Source organism: Ixodes scapularis, unplaced genomic scaffold (genome assembly GCF_016920785.2).
Source record: "Ixodes scapularis isolate PalLabHiFi unplaced genomic scaffold, ASM1692078v2 PGA_scaffold3__209_contigs__length_174095766, whole genome shotgun sequence".
Lineage (NCBI taxonomy): Eukaryota > Metazoa > Arthropoda > Arachnida > Ixodida > Ixodidae > Ixodes > Ixodes scapularis.
Window position 1 is genome coordinate 98,095,065 of NW_024609868.1, and position 27,650 is coordinate 98,122,714.

A 27,650-nucleotide genomic window follows, 5' to 3' on the forward strand; every position below is an offset into this window, starting at 1 on the left:
CTCTTTTTTTCTGACGATGTGAGGACAAAACGTTTTGGGGCTAGGTAAGCTATGTAGAGTTGTAAAGCTCATGCCCACAGTGCATTCAACGTTTTGATTCTACAAAAATAGTTGCTTAACTGAAGCACTACAGAAGACAAAAGTTATCTTTGGCTAATAGGGAAGAGAATCACCAATTTTGGGGTCATAATGTTCGAAACAAAACTTAGTTTGCTTGATAACAAAATCTCAAGGTCCTATTTACTGTACCTACCGCTCTGAAACACTAAAGAAAAAAAAAGGAAACTGTTTTGAGCTTTCGCTGGGGGTTACTGATTTCTTGAATATTGTAACGAGATAGATTGGCCCAGGATTGTATCCCGATGCAAAGAAATACGCCGAAAATGTATTCCGATATCGAAATACCGGCATTGTATCGTGATGCAGCAATATAAATACTAAAATAAATGCTGAAATACTGTCGACATACATTTGTTCCGCGATACCGTCCAACTTTGGCTGGAACGCATCTCCGACTGGCGAGTCTGCCACGTCCCATAAAAGTGGTCCACCGCTTTCCGCCTGATGATGTCATAGAAGTGTCACGTGGTCACAAGGGCACGATCCTGACGGTGTCACAGTAGAGGTGGTAGATGTGGCGGACGGCCCGTTTTGCTTCATTCAGCTATCCAGCTTGACAGTCCAGAAAAGTTTCGGCAGCCAGAAGATGGGACACCGCTATACGACACCGACACTCGCAATCTCTCGGACTTTTTTTCTAATAATTCTGCTCCCAACCGCCAGGATAGCGACCTCTGACAGCATGGCACTCTGAAATTTGTGACGTCATTTGTTGCCACTATGGAACCACTCTGACTGCTGAGTGTAATAGGAAACTAAGCATACCAGTCGGAGGCGCGTTTCAGGTACACTAGTGTAGGGTAGCACACGTCACTCCTATTCACAAGGCCAATGGCGCGCCACTACAGTGTCTTCTTACCAGTCCATATATTTCAGAGACCGTCTGTCCGGTCCGGCGTCGTAGGATGCTGTAAGTGGCCCTGCGATCTGGCCGTCAGGTGCGTTCATCGTGGAGCGTTGTGGGGTGCTTTCTCGGCCTTAATTGATTATGTTCGTCAGGAATGGCCAAAATACGGCTCGCGTGCCGCATGCGCCTCTTCGCGGGTCCAAATGCGTCTCGCGACTCCCTGTCAAGGGTACGTCCCCCCCTCCTTCAGCCCTCCCTTGATCAGAAGAAAGGGTGTATGATAAAAATAGTTTGCGTTTTGTGGCCTTGAACCACCACGTCCAAATCGGGCCAACTGGATAAATGACATCCGTATCGGTGGCATATGGGCAACCGCTTTATGAGCAGCGGAATTCACTGTGACCACCAACAGAGACGAATGAAATTACTTATGTTTATAATGCAACGCCTTTAGAGCCCCTTTGAAGAATTCCAAAGAGACATCAATTTTGTTTGTTGTGTTGCGAGTCCCTGGCACGAACCTTCGGTCTTTCTGCTGTCACCAGTATCTCCGAGTGGTAACAAATATGATCGTTATTAGTATAAAGGGTGTCATATCCATGAATAGAATATCAATGTCTCCTCTAAAGAGCGTCCATACGGCTCAGAAATCATAGAAAAAACTAGAGATGTAAAATGTTCGAAAAATTTGCATAGCCTAAAACAGATTTTTTTTTTGTGTGTGTTTGTAAAAGTCCGACATTTTGAAAAAATTCGCTGTCCGCACCAATTAACGAATAATCGTCTTCTTAACAAGTATTGCAACTGTAAAATGGCACAACTATTCAGAAATCATAATGAATGAACAGAGGTACAACTAAATGCCTGTGCGTATTTTTTGTAAATGAATTGAACTGATCAGCCGCAAAAATGCAGTAACTTTGATTTTCATTGCTCAACATTAATTCACTTCCGGTGATCACACTGCTCAGTAACGGCATGCGAAAAATGTCTTGCCTCCGGCCAGTGCTTTTCCGGATCAAGTATTTTACAGTAAACGTCATACGCACAGCGACAGCTTACGTTGTGGTAGTCTCAAAACGAAACAAAACTAATAAATGATTCGGGTCTAATAAATGTAACTCATCAGCCAGCACCAGAAAAATCGTCAAACGCCAGCATTCAAGCGTAGGACGCATCAAAACTACCATGTAAACAAGACACCTGGAAGAAGAAACGCTGGCTAGTCACAGATGTGTAAGCGCACAAGGTGCATAGGAAGCATACGCGGACATCGAAACTCACGCCAAACTCTGACTCGAGTGACTAGTGTTTAGACCTAGAACTAAAGCTGGCTTTGTCTCCACTGCACTCATCGAACGCGTTCAAATGCGAAAGCCAGACGCTGGACGGCGGCGTTTCGCGTTCCGAAGCGTTCTACGAGCGCAACGGAGGCAAAGGCAGCTTTAGTTCTAGGTCTACCCACTAAGAACTCGGCGTTCTGACGTCCCCGCGCGCTCTTGCCTCCTCCTCTCCCTCACTTTCTCGGCGCCTGAATAATATAGACCGACTCAGCTCACTGACGTCACGCCACTGCGGTGTCGCTGCTGTCGGTACTGCGCCTGCGCATACGCTTCACTCCTCCCGAATTCGGTTTCAGCGCATGCGCAGTGCCCACACCTGGTGTGGGCAAAGCGGGCTTGTTTGGAACACTGGGTTGGTGTATACGTCAAAATATGCGGTAAGATTGTTCGCGTATTATGTTTTTAGAGCTTTAAATATATAGGCAAGTCCTGAAATTTCGTCCTTTCTTCACTTTGGGTTTGTGAAAAAAGAACAGAAAAAAAAGACAGTTCTTTATTCTTTTTTATTCTTCGGGCCTTTACATTTCTAAAAAAAAGTGAAAGCCGTTTACAACTCCCTAACGCCGAATTAGAGCACAGCTCTTGAGGAGGACGAGGCAAGGGTACTGAGGGTGGGGTTCAACTGACCGGGGGGGTCACGCGACGATGACAATGCCGATGATGTCATCACTGACGTCACTGATGACGTCATCAGTGACGATGACGATGCGGATACCGATGACGTCATTAGTGACGTCACTGATGACGTCACCAGTGATGATGACGATGACGATGCGGATGCCGGTGACATCAGTGACGTCACTGATGACGTCATCAGTGATGATAACGATGACGATGCGGATGCCGGTGACGTCATCAGTGATGATGACGATGACGACGCGGATGCCGGTGACGTCATCAGTGACGTCACTGATGGCGTCATCAGTGATGATGACGATGACGATGCGGATGCCGGTGACGTCATCAGTGACGATGACGTCATTGGGGGGTCAAGTGACATCGGCGGGGGTCACGTGACCTCGGGGAGGGGGTCACGTGACCTCAGGGGAGTCACGTGACTTCAGAGGGTCACGTGACCTCGGGGGGTCACGTGACCTCGGGGGAGGTCACGTGCCCCCCAGGTCACGTGACCCCGGGGGGGGGGGGGGCTCGCGCAGTGCATTATGGGACCTTTCCCATAATGTACCGCGCGGTTACGCCGACGCCGATGGCGACGCCGCTCAAGCCGGAAACGGGCGTGAAAGCTGTTTACAACTCCCTGTAACGCCGAATTGGGGCGCAGCTCTTGAGGAGGAGTGAAGGGTACCGAGGGGAGGGTAGACCCCTCCTCCCCTCATTCTTTAATATGCTCCGGGGGGGGGGTCACGTGACCTCGGGGGGGGGGGGGGTGTCACGTGACTTCGGGGAGAGGGTCACGTGACCTTGGGGTGACCTTGGGGGTCACGTGACCTTGGGAGGTCACGTGGGTCACCTTGGGGGTCACGTGACCTTGAGGTGACCTTGGGAGGGGTCACGTGACCCCTCCCGGTCACGTGACCGGGTGGGGTCGCGCGACCTGGAGGGGTCACGCGACCTGGAGGGGTCACGTGACCTGAAGGGGTCACGTGACCTTGGGGAGGGGACCACTTGACATGGGGGCCACGTGACCTCGGAGGGGTCACGTGACATGGGAGTCACGTGACATGGGGGTCACGTGACCTTGGGGGTCACGTGACCTTCAGGGGTTCACGTGGTGGTCACCTTGGGGGTCACGTGACATTGAGGTGACCTTGGGAGGGGTCACGTGACCTTGGGATGACCTTGGTTACGCCGACGCCGATGGCGACGGCGACGTTAACGGCGACGCCGCTCAAGCCGGAAATGGGCGCCTAAGAGCTGCGCTCTAAAAACACGCGGCAGTCGCTGCAAATTTATTTATTTATTTATTTCCTACTTACCCCGGTAGGCATTGCAGTAAAAGGGTGGGGGGGTATAGTACATGAGAAATAGCGCAGAACAGCAAAATATACAGAAGGCGCCATGCAAAACAAAATCAACAGCCACAGTAGAGTGCTAACAACAAAACAATTGACAAAGCAACGGATAATGGGCACCTTACATCAACATGATAGTGTTGATATTGATCCGGGAGTATATTCCGTCCGTGGATCGACTGGGAAATAAATACTCTAGGACATGAATCCTCGCACAGAATTTTCGATTTTTTTTAGAATTATCTACCCTGCGGGAAATATAGGAAGGCGTTATACAATATTTTGTCTTATCCAGACCTGTGTTCCAATAGTAAAGATTGTGCAATAGCTTTAGACTTATACATTTTCTTTTTAACTGCAAAGATTTGCATCCCAGTGTGTGCTTTGTTTCTGAGGCGCTTTCCCGGAAGTTTTAAATATCTAAAACAAATCTAGCCGCTTAGTTTTGAATCCTCTCTACTTAATAACACATATTTGCGTATGCGGGTCCCACACAACACAGGCCTATACTAAAATCGGTCGAACGTAAGAGAAATAAAGAGCCTCTTTCAGGTCTGCAGAAGTTTCCCGAAAGTTGCGACGGAGGAAATATAACATGCCGCTAGCTTTAGAACATAAACCCGTGACGTTATTTTTCCATCTGGAATCACTGGACAACTGCACTTCAAGATATTTCGCCCGAGTAGCAAGATCCAAAAGCTGGCTACCTAAAATAAAACTGAAGGAATTACTTTACATTTTCCTGTAAATCTAACATGGATATATTTGGATGTAATAAAAAATATCTTCCATCTGTCGCACCACCTTGTAGAAAATCGATAACCACCTTGGAGTTGGGAATGCATAAAGGGTCAACGACTGAAAGGGAATTTAGGTGTGTTTGTAAATATCCCGAGATTGCGTGTTGCCAAGTGTTGCGTTCCGATACTATAGTGCGGAAAGGGATTCCGGGTTTATGGGTTTTAGCGGAGAAAAACAACATTAACGTGAGGTCTTCTCCTTTTTGGGCTGCTGACGCGACTTTGTGTAAGTTGAGTTGAGTGAGAAACTTAATGGTTCTTCTTTTTATCTCAGCTGGACGTTCCGATACCTCTCTAAAATTTTTTTGGATAGCTATGTGAGCTTTCTCGGAGAATGAACCATTCGGTATTACTACAAAACACCCCTCTTTGTCGGATAATATAACATTCAAGTTGTTGGATGAGAGAAAGTTAATCGTAGGATCTAAACTGCGGGATCTTTTGGGGCTACCTTCACTTTTTAGCAAGACGTCTGTCTACACATTCGGTGATGCACCTAGGTTTGTCCTCCTCTGGTACATTCCGTGAAATGAACCTGGAAAAAACCAATTTGTCAACGCGTTTAAGGGTGGGCTCGAAGCAAAACATCGGTCCTTTTTTCAGGATGTTCTGGTGTGGATCTGGGACAGGTAGATCGCCCAAGACGACAACGTTACCTTCCTTTGGATGAGTTTTCTTCTTGGGTGGTAATGTAAGAGGAACCTAATTCCAAAGGAAATCAGTGGCCTGTGCTGTGGTCCTTGACCATCGTGCTAAAAGACGAGAGGCTTGGTGTTGATTTCTTCCCCGAGAGCAGGCGATCCGAAGGCATTCCTTGAAATGGCGGACTTGCTGCCACCATTCAGAGCACAAAACTCGACAAAGTCTTCTCGAGTGACCCGGAGATGGTACCAACCATCCGCAGAGGACTTGTAGGTCCGGTGGGCAGGAGGAAGATCTTGTATACCATGAGGCCGCCCTTGCCTTGCACACGTAGATCGCAATGAGCGATATAACATGTCAGCTTGTGAAGCAGAAACGAGTGGTTCAGAACATAAAATGTACTTTTAAAATCCCCCCCCCCCCCCCCCCAAAAAAAAAAAAAAAAAATCAGTTTGAGAGCCTTTATTAAACGAATAAGCAAGGTCGTGATAAAATTCGAGTAATTGTGTATTACATGATAATCCTGGGCAGAAATCGTGCTGAACTTGAGAAAAGAAGTTATGGTTATTTAGGTGATGCGCAAGACTTAAACAGAGAATATGTTCCATTATTTCGCAGCCTTCACTCGTTAGTGATATTGGCCTATAGTTGGTTACATTATTTTTGCGCCATTCTTGTGTATCGGAACTGCATTTCTGCTTTTCCAATCACCAGGAAGACATCCGCTTTCTAACGATTTCGTGTATAGTATGATTATATATGACGCGGCGATATCAGCACATGATTTTAACACAATGTTGGGGATTTCGTCGGGTCCGGTGGACTTTTCCAGTATGATATTGCTTAATAATTTACGTATGCTGTTATGATCAAAGGTAATGTCGTCCATAGAATCAATAATTACGTCAACAGTTGGCGGTAGAGACGCAGGTGTTGTAGTTGGAAAGACAGATCTGAAATATCCGTTGAATGCAGTAGGTTTTAGGCTGTCGTCCGTTACAAGAGCGTCGTCCATTACAAAAGGAGGGACACCCGCCAGATCTTTTCCTTGAGATTTAACATATTTCCACCCTCTTAAAGAAAAAGCTAGTAAAAAGCTAGTAACTGCAGGAGTTACTACTTCTTTCTGGGCGTTACTACCTTTCACTAAATATTTACTACCTCAAACGCGCGATAGGTAGTAAAAAGTTAACAAATGCAGCTGTTACTACCTTTTTCGGAACGTTACTAACTCTTTACTAGCTATATTTACTACCGCAAGTGCGCGGAGAAGATGGCGGCGCTTGCTTATACCCGATTGTCAGCGTTAGCGACCTACTTGCTGTTTCGGATCGCAGGGAGAGGTACCCACACGCAATCGTAGCGTCAAATATTGTATGAGGGGGCATGTTTAAGGGTTGGAGCTTACTTTATCACGATCGCAGCCTCCGTACCAGCACGTCGGGGAAGCCAGTGCTGCAGCAATCGCAGCAGCCATTGCTGATGCAATGGCCATGCGGCTTACTTACTTTTCTTCTTGTTTGCATTCGCGTGTGAGCGTTTATATTTTCCTTTTCGTTTTAACTGGGATGAAAATAGCCACGTGGCAAATACTAAAATGTTTCCGAAAACAAGAAAAGTTCATTCTGTTTCGTTTACATTTTTTTAAATTTTGGCGTTTTTTTTTAACATACGTTCTTCTTTCACAAAAGACGCTTAACAACATTGTACGACAAGCAAGTTGGAGTAGAAAGCAAGGAGGATAGAAGGGTAGGAGAGGGCATGACGTCGGCCGCGTAGCCTCCACAAGCCATGCTCCCTTGACGCCTCGCCTCTTTCTCATTTTCCACCTCACTCTCCTCACTTACCATGCCAACGTGACCACATCACGTGACCGTAGTTAGCCTTCGTCTTGCTATGGGGTACTAGAATACACCACAGTCTAGCCTTCGATCTGATAAAACCTACCGGATGGAGCGCGCGCAAGCCTGCAAGGAGTGTTTCTACAATCAACCATCCATCTCACACGTGACATGTCACGCGCACCAATCGCCAGAGAGATCTGCGGTCACGCTGGGCACAAAATCGCTTAAACGTTTTATGACTAGGCTTCACCAATATTGCAACGTGCCCCTTCCTAGTACTTCTAATCTCCTTGGTAGGAAGTCTCTAGCCAGAATAGTTGGAGCCAGTCGGTGTTCGCAAGACGCTAATTTCTCCGATTTGAACCTGTCGTTTTCGCCTTGTGTCGTGAGCAGCTCTCGTGTTCTGGTGTTGGAGTGCATAGTTAACGTTCGTTTGCTTGATGGGGCGAGTGTGTGCGTGGACCTGGGGCCATAAGCTGGACGGCGGCGAGAAGCGGCGAGAAAACTCGCCGAGGCGACGACCGCCGTGATTAGTCGGCGCCGCGACTGACCTTGGAGCCGGCAACTCCCTAGACCCTGACGTCACCGTGGCGCGAACAGAGTCCCCAACTTGAAAACGCAATCTCGCCGGCGAATCCCCCGTGACGTCATGCTGATGTCACGGTGTCTCGCCGCGAGATCGAAATGCGCGCCCGGTCGGAGAAGGGCAAACAGTGGCGAGTTTGAGCGAGAAGCGAAGATGGCGGCGTACGAGTTGCTGTACTAATGATTTTGCCGACGTCGGCGTTTTATCACGCACGTCGACGCGTTCGAACTGGACGACGACGAGTTCCGCCGGCACTACCGTTTGTCAAAGAACATCGTGCGGTGGCTCTGCGACGAGCTTTGAGACGACGCGGCCTTGAGGCGGCCGCGACGCGCAAGGACGGTGATGACGGTGGAGCAGCAGCTGCTTTGTGGGCTGCGTTTCTACGCCACTGGAAGCTACCAGGGGCAAGTGGTCAGCGACCGGCACCTCGCTGTCCACAAGACCACCCTCAGCGCATGTGTCCGCGCCGTGGCTACGGCCATCGTGTGCCGCCTCGGTCCCCGGTGGATCGCCTTCCCCGAGACCGCGGAGGAACGGGCGGGGACGCAAGAAGCCTTTCTTCGTCGCGGTTTCTTGCCCGGAGTCGTCGGGTGCGTCGACGGCACCTTCATCGCAATAAAGGGGCCCTCCAAGTACGACCCTACCGTGACGAAGCCGGTGCAGAAATTTGTACTACGCCCTGAACGTCATGCTGGTAAGTACAATATATTTTCTAGTTCGCGTTGCTCCCAGACGCACACGAAGTGAATACCAAATCATATTTACACCGATAGAGTTGGGTCTTGTATAAAACAAATATCTCAAGTTGTAGCGTAGCTTAGTAGGAAGCTTTCTGCCTGTCACGGAGTGGACCTGGGTTCAATGCAGAAAGTCGGCATACTTTTTTGGCGACATTTAAGACATTTCATTTTTCCAATTATAGCTGAAAAAAAAAAGTTGTCGACGAAACTTTGCTGGATTAGATGGCATGGGACTCCCTTTCCGGCGGTGCAATGAGGGACAGCGGGGCTTGGGTTGCTGGCTTGGCACCGCGAAGCGGCGTGTACGGGGGACCAACTGGGTGGATAGTTTTGTAATAAGCAGCCACAGACTGTCGTCGCTGAGTGGAGTGAACGCAAGGGGGGGGGAGGGGGGGGGTGTTAACACGTTCCACAGTGATACACGCGCTGTCCGAAAAGGGTGACCCAAATGGCATGATGCCTCCGCGTCGTGCGTATGGCCATCTCCGGTTAAGGTGCACGACGTCGTGTGTATAGCCTTACCGCCGATTTCACAAACCTCACTCCAATTGAGGGGCCCCTCCACTTCCTCGAGGAAGGCGAGAGGGCCGGCGCTGGCCAATGGCGACGAGCCCACGCCGCCTGTCCGTCGTCGCGATTGGCCAGCGCCGGCCCTTGCGCATTCCTCGAGGAAGTGGAGGGGCCCCTCAATAGACCGATCTCACCAGGAGTTGCGCGACGCCACCGCTGCGGCGGTGCATTCTGGTACCTGTAGTTCTTTCCAGATTTCCGGCCGCGTCAATGCGCATTGTACGCCCGACGTTTGGAACTTTTCGGGTTAGCATGAGAGTTTTGGCCGGGTGTTTAGTCATGGTTTTCAACGGGTGGCTGCACCTGTTGTATGCCATGGAGCTATGATGACAGCGCCAGGCAAAAAGACCTCGGATATTATATCTTCCCGAAAGGAAGAAGCATGGCAAAGAAAGGTAAACAGAGACGGACAGAGCGGCAAGAAAAATAGCATTTCACGATTTGTTTCGCGATTTGCTTCATAATTTCTATCCACCCTATTGCGTAAGATTGCAGGGCACGAGATATAGAGCGTGCCGAAGTGTTCCGTACGCTGGAATCTCTCTGAGCATTCGCTGCGTAGCGGTCTATCCGTTGGTCTATCTCAAATAGGACCTCCGCACTGCTTTGCGGAGGCCGTTTTTAATACACTTCTTGATCGATGTATTTTGGTAGTCATAACTGTTTTTGCGACGACATGTTTCAAGCCCAACTGTGTTTCAAAAGATCAGGACAAACATTAAAAAAAAAAGAGCAGCAATTCTAGATATGCATCACTTGAAATAAAACAACTTTTTTCGGAAGCAGTCATCATTTTTTTTTTATATACAGACGTGAACACATACAACACTTACCGCCAAAAATGTAACAAACGAACCTTATTCATTTTGTAGTGGTCGATTAGGCTGGCGTTACTGATCCATTCTGCATTAACCAATCGATACCGCAGGAACAAATCTTCCCCTCCTCGGGCGACTGTTCGGAGCTTGCGCAAACAAAATAAAACGGAATAGAAACTGTACACGAAAAATCATCTCCACCTAAGCTTTCAGGTATCTGGCATGGTTGCTTCTTTTTCACAGATGCCAATTGTTACGGCGCGTCAGGTATGTCCTTTCTGTAGATAATTTCTTCTGTGTGCGTAGGCTTCTTCTGTAGTTCATCTGTTCCCTGTCGCACAGGCTGGCCACCAGAATAAGACAACTTTTAGAAAACTATCGCTCGCCGAGAAAGTCTATTTAGCTACTCTTACTTCATTGTTGATTAAGCGTTGTCTACAAGACTGAGCACTACCAAGCTCAATTTTTCACCAACGCATTTGATGATGTTCCGCGGTGCTACACCGAGCCGATGTTCCCTCGAATTTTCTTGTTCTTTGCCATAGCACTAGATGTTCACTTGTTTCCTAGTTAAATAAGACGTCCGAGCAGCCGGAATGCTCGAGTAGTGGCCTTGTTGTTTTTTACTCGCGGCCTCAGTGGGACCACCGCGTGAACGGCAGTGGGCTCACGGGGCTCACGTGTTCACAAAGACGAAAAAGCAGACGACGACGACGCAGACGACAAAGCGATTCTAAAGCGATAAGACAACTGGAACTGCTTTTTTGCGCTTGCTGACAAACTAGGGCATCAGCCCTATGTAGCGGGGAAGCCGGAAAGGGATGACTACAAGTAGCATGGCGGCGGGACCACTTCCGGAATGCCCGCGCCTGCGCAGTTCACTCGGTGACATCGGTCTATTGGAGTGAGGTTTGTGAATTCGGCGGTTACTCCTTTTCGTAAGTGTTCGGGGTCCAGGGATATTCCCGAGTCGTATATGTTCGTGTCTTCGGTAGACGCAGCGACGTAAACAGGAATTTTTTTCAATAAGGAAGGGGAAGGGGAGGGGGGGAGTTGATTGGGATGTCCATGTCTTGGGGGGCGGAGGGGGTGGAAGGCTCGATATGTATGTGTATAATATAGGGTCGGCTGGGGGGGGGGGGGGGAGGTGCTGAAATCCGGGAAGCCTCCCCCCTGGCTATGCCACTGGGTAGACGTCTTGATATTCAAACTTTTTGAGGAACACTTATATGACAAGAAAGCGACCCGTAAAGGTTGAGGAATGTATCCGACAACTGTACAAACTGTGCGCCAGCATCTGTCCTACCTCCTTCTGGGTGCGCTCTTTATTCTGGATGTCTGACGCCGACCTGCATGCGTATCCTGCCTGGCCATCGACCCCAGGATGCCCGGCTCAGCTCACGACTTATATGTGTGGAGGCGTTCGTGGATGCGCCAGGAGTGCGTCGTTGGTCATCTTGTCAGGCACAATGAGAACCTGCTTGGTGAGTGATCTTAACTCAGTACCATGAAGACCCGTTCAGGCACTTGCAGCCAAGTACGACCAAATGAGACAAGACCGGGTTTAAAGCGTCTTACTACCGGATGCATTGCTGCGGAGCTAGTCGTAAGCTATTACAAGAGGATTTAAAATCGGTCTTGTCTCAGTCGGTTGTAGTTAAACGCAAGTTGTGGACAGGCCTTAATGTTTCAGTCAAAGGCGACCACCATTTAAATCAAGTCAAGATTCGTGGAGAAATTTTAGTGTTTGAGATATAAGAATAGAACATGCATTAGCAGTTTTAAAGCATCTTTGTTTTGAAGCACATGCTTAACACTTGTAGGGAGTTTTAGTAGAGCATTCTATACCTCCAAGAATGACACTCTATAGATCGATACGATTTACGCGCAAAGGCGTCAGCAAAGTGCACCCGCCAGCATTATGAAGGTGAACACCTTACCTGGTTTCTTGCCTGTTTTACGGCTCCCTAAAGCTATATTAACTCTCAACGTCTCAAATTGTACGTGGCTTGGGGTCTAAACTTTGCATTCTAGCCCTCTTCTCGAAATGAGCTTGTTCCAAAACTTGCAGGAGCGTCAAAAACAAGAAAAGGGCTTTTCCCCTTCATATCATATCGCTCTCAGGTGTACTGGGTATTGTTTTGGACTTACCGCAGAAATTGATTAAAACTAAATAATACCCGTTGATTGGTTGTTGTGAAAGCACTCTCCTCAAATGATACGAGTGAGGTACTAGACATGATCAGTAGCACTTGTGTAAAGTGTAGGGAGTGGTTCAGATATCTAAGAAACAGTCATACTTTTTTCCATGCAGGCGACAGTGGGTGCCTCCTGGCTGATGACCCCTGTGCCAGGGCGGCCAGCACTTGGCACACCGGCTGGGCAATACAATCAGGCCCACGCCTCCATGAGGGCAGTCGTGGAGCGCTGCATCGGATTGCTGAACAGCAGGTTCCGGTGCTTGCACAGGCACCGGACCATTTACCATCATCCGAAGATCGCTGGCACGATCGTGGCAGCCTGTGCGGTGCTCCACAGTATCTGCCTCTGCTCAGGAAAGGCCGAGCCAGAGCCCTAGTCATACTCAAACAGCAGTTCTGACGAGGACGACGACGAAGAAGAAAGTGCCGACGCGGCTCTCGAGCGGATAGGCCTCCAGTCGAGGCGTCCCTACAGTCAGGGCAATGCTGCGCGGGACCGCCTTTGCTTCTGCCGAGCATAACCCACCTGCAACGCGTCCGTGACCGACTGCGTCGCATCCGTCGTCGCCGCCAGCACCGTTGATGCACCGCCACTCGTCGCCGGGGCCACTCTGAATTGTGCGTGCGTGGTTTGTACAGTAGGGTGGATGTTGTGCCGAAGCCATTTTGGACTTTGTGTGCGCATGTGTACAGTGATGTGGATGTGCTCGAGTCATCTTGTACTATCTTTGCGGATGTGTACAGTGCGGTGGGTGTTATGCCGGAGCTATTTTGGACTCTGTGTCTGTGTGCTGTGCCGGAGCTATTTGGGACTCTGTGTCTGCGCAATGTGCTGTGGATGCGCCGGTGCCATTTTGGAGTCTGTGTTAGTGTGTGCAGTGCTGTGGATGTTGTGCCGGAAAGAGCCAGTTTGGACTCTGTGTGCGTGCGTAGGGAAGGTGTTTTAACGTTTCGGGTGTAAGCACCACAGGCTTGGATACATGTGCACGTGTAGTGCTTTTGAATTCTGTTCAATGCTTCGGGCACAAACTCCACAGGTCTGGATTGCAAGGGGTACGTGTAGTGTTTTTGTACTTCTTTTTTATGTTTTGGGTGCATGCTTCACAGGTCTGGATTGTACGGGGAACATGTAGTACTTTTTACTTGTGTTCAATGTTTTGGGTGCATGATCCACAGGTGTAGATTGCATGGGGCACCTGTAGTATTTTTACTTGTGTTCAATGTTTTGGGCACAAACTCCTCAGGTCTAACTTGTGTGTAAGCCTGAAGTGCTTTTGACTTGTATTCATGGTTTTGTGTGCAAGCTCCGGAGGTCAGGATTGCATGCGCACGTGTAGCGCTTTTGAATTCTGTCCAATGCTTTGGGTGCAAACTCCACAGGCCTGGATGCAAGTGCACGTGTAGTACTTTTGAATTGTATTTATTGTTTTGGATGCAAGCTCCACATGTCTGGATTGCATGGACACGTGTAGTGCTTCCAACTTGTGTTTAATGTTCTGGTCGCAAGCTCTAGAGGGTCCTAGATAGCATGGAAACTTGCATTGCTGTTGATGTCTGTTGCGGCACTTGCAGCGTTTTTCTAGGGATCAGCTGATGAAGGTCCCTGACACAGTAATGACAGGACTGCAAAGAATGTTTGCAAGAAAGAACAAGTAGTGTCATTCAAAGTAATAGTGCCCACTATGTTGCATCTTTGAGGTGGCGCACAGCGGCTGGGGGTGATTAACTTTGGTCTCAACTTATCTGAGTGAGAAAGCTCATGTACCCTTGCCATATCTAGCGGATGCCAACAGGCAAAGCTCTTGCTAGCAAGTGTGAATTTTTTTAGATTTTTCACTGTACTATTGGGTTCGAATAAAATTCGAACACCGAAGCCCGTGGCCGTCAACCGATGCTGCACCTGTGTGTATATAGCCACAACACTTAGTAAAATAAGTGGTTTTTGGCTTGTTGCTACGAAAGGTGGACATATTCAACCGGTGGCCAGGAATGAGGAACCGCTGATTGCTACTTGTGTTTCTTAAAAAAAAATCTATGTCGAATTATTGGCGATTTTCATCACATGTTTTTGAACCCACTTTAACGGCTTCGTCTTTAGACCGCCAGGCGCTGTTAATATTATATTCGCTTGAAATGGTTGGTGAGCGAACCTGTCTCTACAATCTATTATTCTAGCCGATAGGTGCCGTCAATTTTGCTTGTGTCACCAGTACTATACCAGCCTCTTTCACATAAGAAAATACATCCCGCTGTATTCACGCATGCAAGTCCGTTCTTACGGCGCCGCCATCTTGCTCACCGAGGTGCGCTTGGGCGTGACCCTAATCCGATTACGACGCCTTAGCAAGGCTTCGTAATTAGATTATGATGCGTCCAAACGCACCCCAGCCAAGCAAAATGGCAGCACTCTGAGTCCGAACTTGCAAACGTGTATAATAAAGGGGGATGCTACAACCTTGTGGACATATTTTAGGGCCCAGAGTTGCCTTATGAAAGTACCCATCATGCACTGTGAGAACAAAAATAAAATGTCTCCATTTTGTAAACGAGAAGTTTATAACCATTCCATTATTGTAACAATCACCATCTTATGACATAAATATTTACATTGGTCTGCAAAAAGAAATGCACTTCTTGTGATTGAAATATCATGTACATTAGAAGGAAAAAAACCCATGAAGGCTACGTCTTGGTGCACAAAATATATTTAAAGATAATAAATAAAAGAAAAGCTTAGTCGAGAGGCGGCGTAGTGAGGGGCCTGCAGGGCAGGGGCAGGCATGGCTGCCGGGTGGCGGAGGTTATCAGGACCAGCAGCAGCAGCACCAGTGTCAGCTGCCGGATAGCCGAGGTGTGCTGGAATGGCAAAAGTTTCGAAAGATGACCATTCCCACTTCAGGTCACCCATATAGAATAACCAGGGTTCACTGTATTTTTGCCATACTCTGAAGCCAAGTAATGCCTTACGCTGACTGTTTCCAATGACAGAAACATACTTCAGTTGGCGTTGTATTTCAAGCCATCTACATATTACAAGATAGGAATGATACTGTGGGCTAGAATCTCAAGAAAACTAAAATATTGGCACTGAGAGTACACCATGCTCCTCAGAAGGGGAGACAGCAACTTCTACCACGATGTCTAAATAAGCGCTAGGAAATATCACTTAATTAGGTTACATGAAAGAAGTTGTGAATATATGTTTTTATATAAATATATCTTGTTCCTTGTCTGAAGGGGAAGTAGAGTGGAAATTACAAACGATTAATGCTCCAAGGGTTATATATATGCATTTTTTTGTTATGTGTGTACATACGTGTGCCCTGTTGTACTCTGACCTTTATGCAGATCACCACCTGATGATTCTGAAACATATCATGGTATATATGACAACACGGTTTTTTCTAATAACTCTTACTAAATCCTGCAGATGGCTGGGGGAGGGGGGACTTTTCAACGAGTTTTGTAAATTGTGCCATTGTGTACTCTTCACTGTCCTCACACATACTGGAAACACTGAATGTTTCAGAATCATACTTTTTCCTTTTTCTTAACTATCATTGTAGTGAGCAAACTACTACTTGGTCATAAAACGCTTCAAATGCATGCAGTGCCTGATGTGGCAGTTTTCTTGTCTTTGGTAACAAGGACAAAGGCATGTGCACCAATACCAGTCGCCAACCCATCAAAAAACTTCCTAGGGCATTCAGAAATTTGTCTTATACGAGTACCTGCTCAAGGGCAGCAAGCCTAGCCACGGCCAGCTCCACTAATCGCTGCTGGCATCTAATGAGTTCCTCGGCCACTGTGCCAACAGAATGCCGCTCTGCTTGGGGACACCGGGGGTGGGGGCGGCTGGGCGTCTGGCTCTGAGATAAACACAAAGGTGATATTGAACCAAGTTGGGAAGGACAATAGAAAAGGCAGGAACTGCAGCCGGCAGCGACGAGTGTGCTATGACATCTCTTGGGCAGTCCATGCATTATGAAGACAGCAAACTGGTCCATATCGAAAGCGCATGCAGAAAAGACACAAGCTGCACTCGGAGAAATTTTTGTTTGCAAACAATGATAACGCAATAAAACCCTCCCCCCCTTCCCCCTCACTAACAACTACTTTTATAGTATGGAGTGGTTTTGTGGACACATGTGTCGGACACCAGGTTCCTCATCTGCCTAAAGCCTCGCATTCGTCTTGTTTCTGGACTTTCTTTGTATTTGTTTATATAGGCAGGATATACGTGAACTAAAACACAAATATCAACGCATGCTGTAAGGGACACTTATTGGTGCCACTGGTTCCTGAAACCTTTCCAACGAATACATTGCCGCCTGCCGTAGCTGGCGATGGTACAGCCTGAAAGTGTCGGGGTTCTGGTTAATCTCACTATCATGAAGCAGTATTGAACAATAGAAGAGACAAGGAAGTCAAGCAGTATGTCTGGTATCCCTAGAACCCTACAGAAATCTATGCAATCTATGATCACATGCAAACTTCTGTAATTCACGTAAAGTGGCTGCAGCTGTCTTCCGAGGACTTCATCCAACTGGCGCTCTGTAGAGAGGCTTAATGTACCTGAACACACTCTGAGAGGGCTACTGTTCATCGTGTTACAACAGACATTATAGTGATTTAACAATGTATTCACTAACCATACTTATCATTGTCGACAACTGCTAAGAACAATTACAATCACTGTGGTTGCACAGATTATGACATTTTGAGGCGAAGACGAGTAGAACACATGTGCTGCAAGTACATTTGGGCCCCATAACTGAACAGAAGCACCCAGATGAACACTCTAATCATGTCGGCATGTGCGATGAGGCCTCACGGTTTATAAAAAAAAACTTTAAATGCAGCCTCTTTAAGTACAGTATTTATGCTGCAATCTTTGCCAGATATGCTCACGTGTTCTACCGAGTACCTTTTAGCAGCATGCTGCAACTGGTACATTCCCATCAAGTAATCGGTAATCATCAGGTAAAAGGTGAATAGATAAAAAGTTGTCTAAAATTACCGAATTGAGAAATTACAACTCGATAAAAGTTTTGGTTTCACAAAATCTGCAGACAGCTAAATAAATTGTTCTGCACAACATGTCTGAAGGTCTATGGCAAAAGAAAAAGAGCTCCTTACCTGTGTCCTCGGCACCGCCGGTGCCCGCATCCCTCCACGGCTTCGGGGCCGATAATGGCAATTATTCTCCCGGCCTCGCCAGGTACTCCGTTTCCGCCCGCCCCTCTGAAAGAAAACGTCGCAATATGAGTTTTTATTTTTTTTCTTGGTCGAAAGTATGGATTGAATTAAAGTTTACAGACGTAGCTTACTCATCTCCCTTGGCGGTTTATTTGAAATGCTAACCTCAGTCTTCAGACCGTAAACATGACACTTGTCATATGCAATAGATAACCTCCAACGCCGCGGAATACGTCATATTCGCGAGCCATACATCTAATATCGAAAGCCGGAAACACTCACCCGCTGTTCATGGCGAACTCATCGGTTTTCTTTTTGGCGGTGCGCACATCAGTCCAATAGTGCTGCCACCTTCTCCTGTCTTTGACTGCAGGTCCGATGGCGTTGAGCTCGGCGACGAGCTCAGCCCAGAGCTTATCTTTATTCAACTGTGTGGCCGTCGGCGCGAGATCAGCGGCTCCCAGCGCGATTTGGGGATGTTCTGCCATAAAATTCAATAGTGCCTCGCGCTGGGCTGCCGACACTCGCGGATCGAACCTTGACATCTTTGTTGTTGGCTCCATATTTGCCGCCGATCGTAGCAGACGACTTAACACTCCGAGTGAATGTGGCATTGATTATTTTATCACAGATCACTGCAAACAACACAAATTTTTAAGTTTTTCTTCACTGCAAATCAATTAGATTCACGTTGGAGCTCTAGGAAACTTTTATCAACGTGTCCCCTTTTTTACGGGAGGGCCGTCGGAGTTCAGCTCTGCGACGAGCTGCATCCAAATCGCGTATTTAAGGGCGTGGAGTCCACCCGTCCTGAAATTTAGTATTGCCTCGCACTATACGGAATGTACCTCCTATAAAATTTGTCATTTTCGCTCGCTGGGCCGGCGGAACCCGCGATTGCGACGTGTCCGGAAGGAAGAAAGACTTAATTGAAAACCAGTTATTGCACTTATAGAGTGCATGGGCGGCTGACCCCCGTCCAGGCCTTGCTGGGAAAGGGTGTCAGCCGCATACTGGATGGCCCACTTTTGGGCTCGCTCGTTTGGTTGGGCCAAGGCAGCCAGCACCTCCTCCTCAGGGGTCAGCGGATATTGTTTCCTGGATTTTATACATTAGAACATTATATGTTTGAAAGTTCCTACTTTCTCTTTGCATACGTTGCATATAGGTTCTTTTTGAAACTCTGGTCTCATTATGTTCACCATTTTGGGTGTTGGGATTGTTTTAGTCTGTAACATTCTGAGTAAAACGCCTTTTCTTCTACTGAAATTTTTATGTGGTGGAACGTAGACCCTCCTGTTTAATTTGAAACCTATAGTAATTTCTTGAAAAGTTTGTGGAGTTTCGCTTTCTTCTTTCTCTTCCTCTGTAGGCGCCTGACTTATTCCGCGGCTTAGTTTTCTCGCGGTTTCGTCTGCGCGTACGTTAAGCTTAGGCAGGTCTTCGTCCTCGCTTAGATCAATGTGTGCTGGGAACCGAAGTATGGTTATTTGTTCTGAGTTTTCGCTGGTTTTTCTAAGTATCTTAGTCGTTCTTTTGTGTACGTAGTTTTTGATATAGTTGCTGATAGCCGTTTTAGAGTTGCAGAAGATGTGGCTGCAGTTTTTGCAGTTCGCTGCTATGGCGATGCCCATCTCCTCTGCTTCTTCTATCGAGGCGTTTCTAATACTAATGGCACTTATAGCGTTGCTTTCTGTATCTATTGCTACTGCTACTTTGTGTCCGAGCTTTTTATTGTCGTAACAAGCAGCATCTACAAAAAGTACATATTTTCTTTTACCGTAGGTCTTTAGCAGAGCTCTGGCTCTAGCTTTTCTTCGTTCCTCGTCATGATTCGGGTCCATGTTCTTTGGGATTGGTAGATCTTTATTCTCTCATATGCACTTTTCGGCAGCGTCTCTCTGTCGCATTGACCATATTTAGCTGTTAGTCCTAGTTTTTTTAAAATATCCCTTCCGGTTTTGGTCCATGCTAGCCTGTTGTTTTGAGCTTGCTTCTGTGCCTCAATTATTTCCTCCACACGGTTGTGTATTCCTAGGCGGTTCAGTGCTTCGTTACTCGTAGTTTTGGGTATTCCTAATGTTGATCTACATATTGCTCGTACTTTGGCGTTTAGTCTTTCCAGTTCGTTTTTTTTTTCATTTAGCTAATGCAGTCAAGTATATTAAGTGCGAGATGACGAATGCATGCACGAGTTTCAACAAAATTTCCTCCTTCATCCCTGCGTGCTTGTTTGCGATTCTTCTGATCATTCTATGTGCGTTGCTGATTCTGCTAAGGAGAGTTTCTAGCATGGTCTTGTTTCCTCCGTCGCGATGGATGTACATTATTAGGATTTTGACTTTTTGCACTTCAGGTACTTGGGTACCGTCTTCTGTTCCGATAGACATCGGGTGTGGTGACCGCGACAAGACCAGAAAGATCGTCCGATTTTTTTTTTTATACTTCGGTAGTTGACGATAAGAAACGTAAGGTTGGTTAGTGATGCGGCTCGTGTGCCGATTATAGAATCATCTAAGGCAGTGGTTTTCAAATCGGGGTCCGCGGACCTTTTGGGGTCCGCGAAGGTATTCTAGGGGTCCGCGAAGCCCAGACTCACCAGTCAAGCCCGGCAATAACAATTATCTTTTTTTCGGATTGAGAAGAAACGTTCCAATTTTTGGGTGGGTTTGCTTGTGTATATGTTAATAACCGAAGTCTACTTCACACTAGCCATTAGTTATATCCATTTAATAAATCGCTATCATAATTAACCTATATATTTCCTTTCCCCTCACCACAAGCGGGGTCCTCCATCATCTCCTCCGATCCGCAAAGGATCCACGAAACATCAAGGCTTCAGAACCACTGATCTAAGAACATACCACAAGCCTGCTCGAAGCCTGCTTGCTTCATACATGATAGAAGCATGTCTAAAGATTTGGTGCATGACCATCACAGACTAATGTAGCTGAACTGTCATACAAGGAAGGAAAACGCATATATTGTCCGCAGACATTCTTTTATACGATGCATTAGCAGTGGGGTGGGCCAATTAAGTAAGCTGACCCATTTTGATATATATACGGGCATTTAATTTTTAAATTGTGCTGAAAAAAAGTGGTATAATGTTTCAAAAACTTTGAAAAAAGATGGGGACGCTGCGCAAATTCTTTCCTAAAGCTGGTGTCACGCTGCTTAAAAGTGTTATAAAAGTTACTTAAAAATATACCTAAGATAGAGTTACAATTCCTCATAGGAAAAGGTACATAGGTACGTACTTTGGTACTCGCTTAAATATGCACGTAGGTAAGGTACAGTTACTTCAAAGGTAGTTTACTTATTTCCTTCAAATTTCTTAAAATATATTAGAAGTCAAACTTTGTATACTAAGGATACACACAAAAACGAGTTCGATAAACATACTTTATTGGCGTCAATGCGATGTCCACATTCAAGTTTGAGTCCTGATGTGCCTTATCCCCACGCTCCAAATGGTTGAACGAGGCCACGGCTTCCACTGTTTACCATGTCACCCTGAAACCGCCGAAACTCGCTTCTTTGTGTTCTTGCCCTCAGAGTCCGTGCGTACGTCGACGGGCCCAGAAGACGTCGGCCGCATGAAGAAACGCATGACTCGAGTGCGTATGGACCTAACCTTTGCGACGACGAACAAAGACTTCAAGCTTCCTTTGTTTTTAGGGCGCAGCTCTTGTTTCCGGCTTGAGCGGCGTCGCCGTCGCCGTCGGCGTAACCGTGAAACCACGTGGCCCCCGTGGCGGACTAGCAGGCAGGATGACGAGGTGAGGAGGAGGGAAAAGGGGTATACCCTCCCCTCAGTACCCTCCCCTCCTCCTCCTCAAGAGCTGCGCCCTAATTCGGCGTTACAGGGAGTTGTAAACGGCGTTCATTTTTTTTTTTCTTTTCTTAATTTCGAAAAAAATAAGCTTATTTTCTTTCGGAACAGCTTCAGTTTTGATAACTACAAAATGTGGGGCCGATTTATCGAGTGGAAACTGGAATATATACGCGATGTTACATTGCTTTACCAATGTAACTATATTTTTTCAATTGTGTCTTTTATTGTATTTATGTCTCAAGAGAGCCACCACCAGGACAAGGTACAAGAAACAGAAACTGTGCACATCTTTCAAGTTATCTCCTCCTGTATTGCTGTCAGAGGAGCTTCAGACACGCTATGAAGTGAATTTTGCTTTTGGGATAAAGGATGCAGTTTGCTATTTTCTATAAACGGAGTTCCAAAGCGATTCGATAATAGTGTCGCTAGAACGGCATCACTAATCCATTATTCGCTGAAATGAACACCGCTATTCGTTAAAGTGTCGTTCGACGAAACATCATGGGCGGGGCTTCGTTCGCTAAAACGTCGTTCTATCAAATCAGTGCCCCTCAAGTTGTACCCAACTTAACGTTAATGACGGCACATGGTAGTGTGTTAATACTTCAAGATTTATAGATTCTACAACTTTGACGAAGTGAATAGAAAAGTACCTGTTAAAAGTAACTTTACTTAGTTCCAAGTTCCTGAAAATGTACCTAAGACACAGATACAAATACCTAGAAATGAAAGTACCTAGGTTTTGTACCTCAGGTACAACAAAAGTACCTAGACACCGATTTCCAGTTACTTGTACCTAGGTGCATTACAAACCTGCTGCTTATATATCATAAAAAAAAAATAAAAAAAAAACAGGCTGCATACAGATTCGCACGCGAGTCAGTGCGAGGTTTTTGCTTGGAATGCTGCATGGCAAGAAGTTCTTGTAACGAGCTCTTATGTATCATGTGTGAGCAGTGTGACCTCAGCTTTAAACCGGGGTCACACTGCAAACACCAGTAACCCCATTATCCCTGGTTCGAATGCCGCGTGCCCAAGTTTCTCCAGGGCCGGATTAAAATATTTCGGGGCCCTGGGCTAATGCTGGCCAGGGCTCTGAAATTTCAGGTCATGATGATGATGATAATGATAACGACGACAATGATGATGATGATGATAATGTAGGTCAAAAATAAAATTTTCCAGTAAAAAAAAAGAAATTTATTAAAACATTCACGCTTCGAATGCTTAGAAATGTACTACGTAATCGCGATATCTTTCAACAATATTTACACTGAAATTTCTTACTATTCGATATATAGAATCAGTATCACAGAGAATACAATTTTATGTATTCCCCTTTGCAGGTGGATGACTCGAAGGCTATAAATAAGCTAATCCAATCAACTTAAAAAAAAAAGCGGTACGTAACTGCGTTATCTGCTTGCATGTGCACGCCCTCAGCTCAGCAGAACCAGTCGAGAGGCAATCCGCAAAATCCCTGTGTTTGTGGCTCTTCCCACCATAGACGTTCCACGCAGCAAGTGGCTTTTGAGAATGATTGCCATATGTGTTCTCTCTAGGCAGGGCCGTGCTCTGAAGTAGGCTGCGTACAACGCTTTGTTGAAACATACAATTTTCTGTGAAACAAATGATGCATGCACATGTGCCAAGCGGGACACAATTTTTGGCAGTCGTAAACTGAGAGGTCGTAAGGTTTGTGTTTGAATGTAATTTAAGAATTTAATTTAACAAAAAAACGTGGATTAGGCGATTGTCAACGTGCCGCTATCCGAAAAGCAAAGTGGCAAGCAAAAAGAAAAATAGTGAGCTTACAGACGCGGAACAAAAAGGGATCCCTTAACGATCGCCAATGCCACTCAGAAGGTACAGACGTTCAGTATGAACGAAATATTGGTTTGTAACGACCCGTGAAAACAAAAGAAAAGTGTTGTTGTCTACTTCGTTTTATGCGGTTTCGAACCGCAGCTGAAGCCTAGGGGCCTCCACAGCCAATCAAGCGCAAGTTCAGAAGTGGCGTCGGTTATTGGCTCCTCGAATCTGTATCAGTGCTTGACGACATCTCTGGACTGGCGCTTGGTTGGCTGTAGAAGGCCCCAAACTTGCGTTGTGGTTCAACACGATGTGAAACAAAATATGATCGGCGCTGAAGGTAGTAAAACGACCCTGTAGAAAAAAAGCCTCTGAAGATCGGACCGGAAATTGATGCCACCGGACGGAATAGACCATTTGCTAAATCCCCCAAGCGCCCCAGCCCGCACTCCAGAATTCATGGGAACGGTGTTCCTTCAGCTTACTCGTGGTCGGTGATTTCGGCCACTTCCATGGTCACACATTTTTGGATGTAATTCGTAGTCACCCTAAACAAGCGTCCTATAGTGGCCAAGGACCTGTCATATCCCTTTTAATATTTCTCGTCAATGGCAGCGTTTTCCATACTGTGCATTCCGTCCACCCTTAAACCTGGCTCAGCTGCAGAAATCTCTTATAATATTATAATTTCTTAGAGCTTCAAAGACGCTGATATTAGGTTAGGAACACTAAAATTGCTATAAACAGCTCCGCTGTCTCCGAGCTAAATCCTGTTTTTTGTTGTTGTGAATTCTCGGCTTTTTAAGCAATTCCTGCTAAAACATCAATCACGAGAATGATAATATTGGAAGATATTTATGCAGCTCAGGCCAGCTTGAAAGGTGGATTGCATGCACAGTATCAAAAATGCTGGCACTGACGAGAAGCTTTAAAGGTGATATGACAGCACCCTGGGCTCTCTAAGGCGCTTCTTCGGGGTGATCATGGTGTTGGCTCAGACATTGTTGGGACGTCTCGCGCTCAACGTTCAAAGAACCTCCCCCCCAAAAATAAAAAAAAATAAACGTAGAACTGACGTCTATTAATGCCAATGACGTCAAGGAGCTGCTCAGACATTCCTGGGATGTCTCGCATTAAACGTTCGAAGAACCCCCCGAAAAAGACGTAGAAATGACGTCGAATAATGTCGAAGACATCAAGGTGTTGCTGAGGACATTGTTGGGACGTCTCCTGCTCTACGTTCAAAGATCTTCCCAGGTAAAACGTAAAACTGACGTCTATCATTGCCAATGACGCCAAGGTGTTGCTCACACATGGCGGGGACGTCTCGCGCTCAACGTTCGAAGAACCTCCCGAAAAAACGTAGAACTGAACTCGAATAATGTCGATGACGTCAAAGTGTTGCTCAGGACATTGTTGGGACGTCTCGTGGTCTACGTTCACATAACTTCCCGGAGAAAACGTAGAACTGACGTCGATTAATGTTGAAGACACCAAGGTGTTGCTCGGGACATTGTTATGACGTCTCGTGGTTGACGTATAAAACAACTCATAAAAGACGTCGAACAGACATCGATTATTGTTGAGGACGTCGAGGTGAAGCTCATGACGTTGTCACTACGTCGCGTGTTTGACGTTGACGGAACCTCTCATGTGGACGTACCAATGCCGTCGATAAAAATTTTGTTACGGACTTTGACGTCGCCCAACGTCTAGGACTTTATTTCGACGTTATCTCGACGTCTTGTGCTGCCTGGGTATAATCAGTACCCCTGTTTCACTCAAGTGTAAACAGACGGACCTATCGAAGATCAAGGATCAGCTTCTGCATTGGTTATACCATCTTAAGACACACATCACTCCTTCCAGCTATCATATCAATCATCCTTCACAACAGCTGAGTTACATATGCCATTCCGTCAGAGTCACAATTTATTCGACATGCAAGCACGATAAAAACATGAGTCATTTGCAGTGACTCTGAAGTGGCCCTCACATTCAAGCAATCAATGAACTGTAAAAGCGCCCACGGCGGTTACATTCACAAAGTTCAGATTGAAACGACGGCGGCAATGAAGGCGGGAGAGGACATTTTAGTTTAGTGGGTTCCAGGACACTGCGACTTCACGGGCAACGACGCGGCAGACTGCCTCACCAAGAAGGCACACCGGGACAGGCAATATCAACGTATTCCCTTTCCCGTGGAGACACTGGGGAGATATTAAAGGAAAATTGAAAGGGTTTTGTATATGAGAGAAAACACTCACGTCATCTTCATTTGGCCTCCGGGATCACAACTATTAAGATTATTTTTCAATTTTGTGCACGCAGGCTGCAGAAAGTAACTTTCAAAGTACCGCTAAAGCCACACCTTCCCGTAGCTTGACGTCGCAATACGAGTTTTCGGAACCTCCGCTCTCGCGCATATTCAGCGCCTATAAAAGCTATTCACAAGCACTCTTGCTATTTTTGCAAAGGTAAAAAAAAAAAAAAAAAAAAAAAGGCGTCACGATTGGTATCAGTGCGGTGAACATACTTGGCAACCTCGCAATTACACGGGCTGCCCACACGAGCAACACGAGCTTGGTGGTCGAAAGATGTGTGCCATAACATCTGGTCGGAGGTTTTTCGTGTTTTCTCGCGTTTCGTTTCGTTTTTGAGGAACGCGAGGGTGATATTCAGATTTACTGGATAAAAATTCTCCAGAATTCACCTCAAACTCATTTTCTTTAGGAACCTCTTCAGCTTCCCCTTAAGGACGGCAGTACGCCAAAAGTGCTTGACGGACTTTTAACGCTTCATTATCTACGAAGTCAACCCTCCGATAAAATATTGCGTTCACATTTCTCTCACACGCAGCGTAGAGCACTACTGCACAGACTTCGTCCTAATGTCGCTTATACCGCTAGCTTTTTGCACAGTATGCATCCTGCGGATTCTCCAGAATGCGCATCTGGACAGTCGGTCGAAGATAGAACTAATCTCCCTCTAAAATGCCCGAGATTTGAAAAATGTCGAAGAGAGCTCAATTTAGGACTCATGGTACTTGAGACTGCAGATTTTTGCTAGAGAAGGTGCTAGGACCTTGGCCTACCTCAGTTCTGCAAACGTGGGCTGTATTCGCCTTTTGTGATTTCATATTGGAACCTAAAATAGCGGACAGTTATTGAGAGCAATAGATATTCATCACGAAAATCACTGACACGGCACAAAAGTAGAACCAGCATTATTTAATAAATTGACGTTTTATATATTCTTTAACTGTGAAATTCTATAGAGTAAACTCGTATTCTTGGTTATATATTATCGGGCTAAAATGTTTTTTAATGTTAAACGTGTTTGGGACGAGCGTCGTTTATTCCAAAGTTGCTTGCCTATCTTTTTCAGACGTCAACTCGCGAGTAGCGAATTATTAGGAAGATAACAAAAATGGCAGACGTACATTTGCCTATATCCGCCCGTTCGCAGTCTGTAATCTGGGACGCCGCTCCCAGGTGGCGCACTAAACGCAAAAACACGGGAAACGCCGCACTAAAGGCTGGCGTCGGGCAAGATAATCGCGATGAAAAGTGATTTTAAGGAAATGTATACGAACAATTGTTGAAATTACCTGTTGCAATCAAGTTTTCACAGATCGTCATGAAAGCAAGAAGACACCATGATGTGACGAGATTATTTATTAACAGCCTGGAATAGCAACTGGTGCTGCTACCGTCACAGACAAGTTCGTTTTGAGTTATCATTTCATTCTGAGTTTTACAGGGCCACTGTAACTCATAAAGTAATATTTTTTCCATACAGTTTGGTTACAATTAACACACATTTCGCAAGTCACATTTGTAAAAAAAGAAAAGAAATCATAATAAATGGAGCAAACTTTACGGCGCTAGAGTCATTTCGGCGGGTAGGTGATCAAATGACTGGTATTTGAGAGAGATAGTCGTCTTTTTGCTGGTTTCCCATTGGTACCTCTATCAGCAGCCTGTACTTTGCTCTCCGCTTGCTGCAAGCATCACGAGAGACAAAGAGGGAAACTAATTGATTAAATTCCGTCAGGAAGTGGAAGTTGTGCGTTCATTCAATTGTTTACTCTGGAAAAATACATCTTCTGATACGCCTCTTCTGACTCGGCGATTTGAACTAATGTTGACGCTGAAGCGGCCCGTTAAACGAGTAGGGTTCGGCCGATTCGATGTGCCCGCCGTTCACAGACACGCGAAGCCGAAGTCGAGCTTCGCTTCAGCTCTTCCGTGTTAGGGATCCTCTTCTTGTAGACAAGTCCTTTCATAAATCCCCATACTAAAAAGTCGCACA

The 27,650-nt window shown here is 46.3% G+C and overlaps 1 protein-coding gene across 1 annotated transcript; it reads left to right on the top strand.

Annotated features, from left to right (window-relative positions):
- Nucleotides 1–8,421: 8,421 nt before the first annotated feature.
- On the top strand, nt 8,422–15,189 carry LOC121047502 (putative nuclease HARBI1). Its single transcript, XM_040502784.1, has 3 exons — nt 8,422–8,852; nt 11,670–11,770; nt 12,601–15,189. Exons 1-3 carry the CDS (start codon nt 8,501–8,503, stop codon nt 12,862–12,864), a joined length of 717 nt encoding a protein of 238 aa, XP_040358718.1. The 5' UTR covers nt 8,422–8,500; the 3' UTR covers nt 12,865–15,189.
- The last annotated feature ends 12,461 nt before the right edge of the window (nt 15,190–27,650 follow it).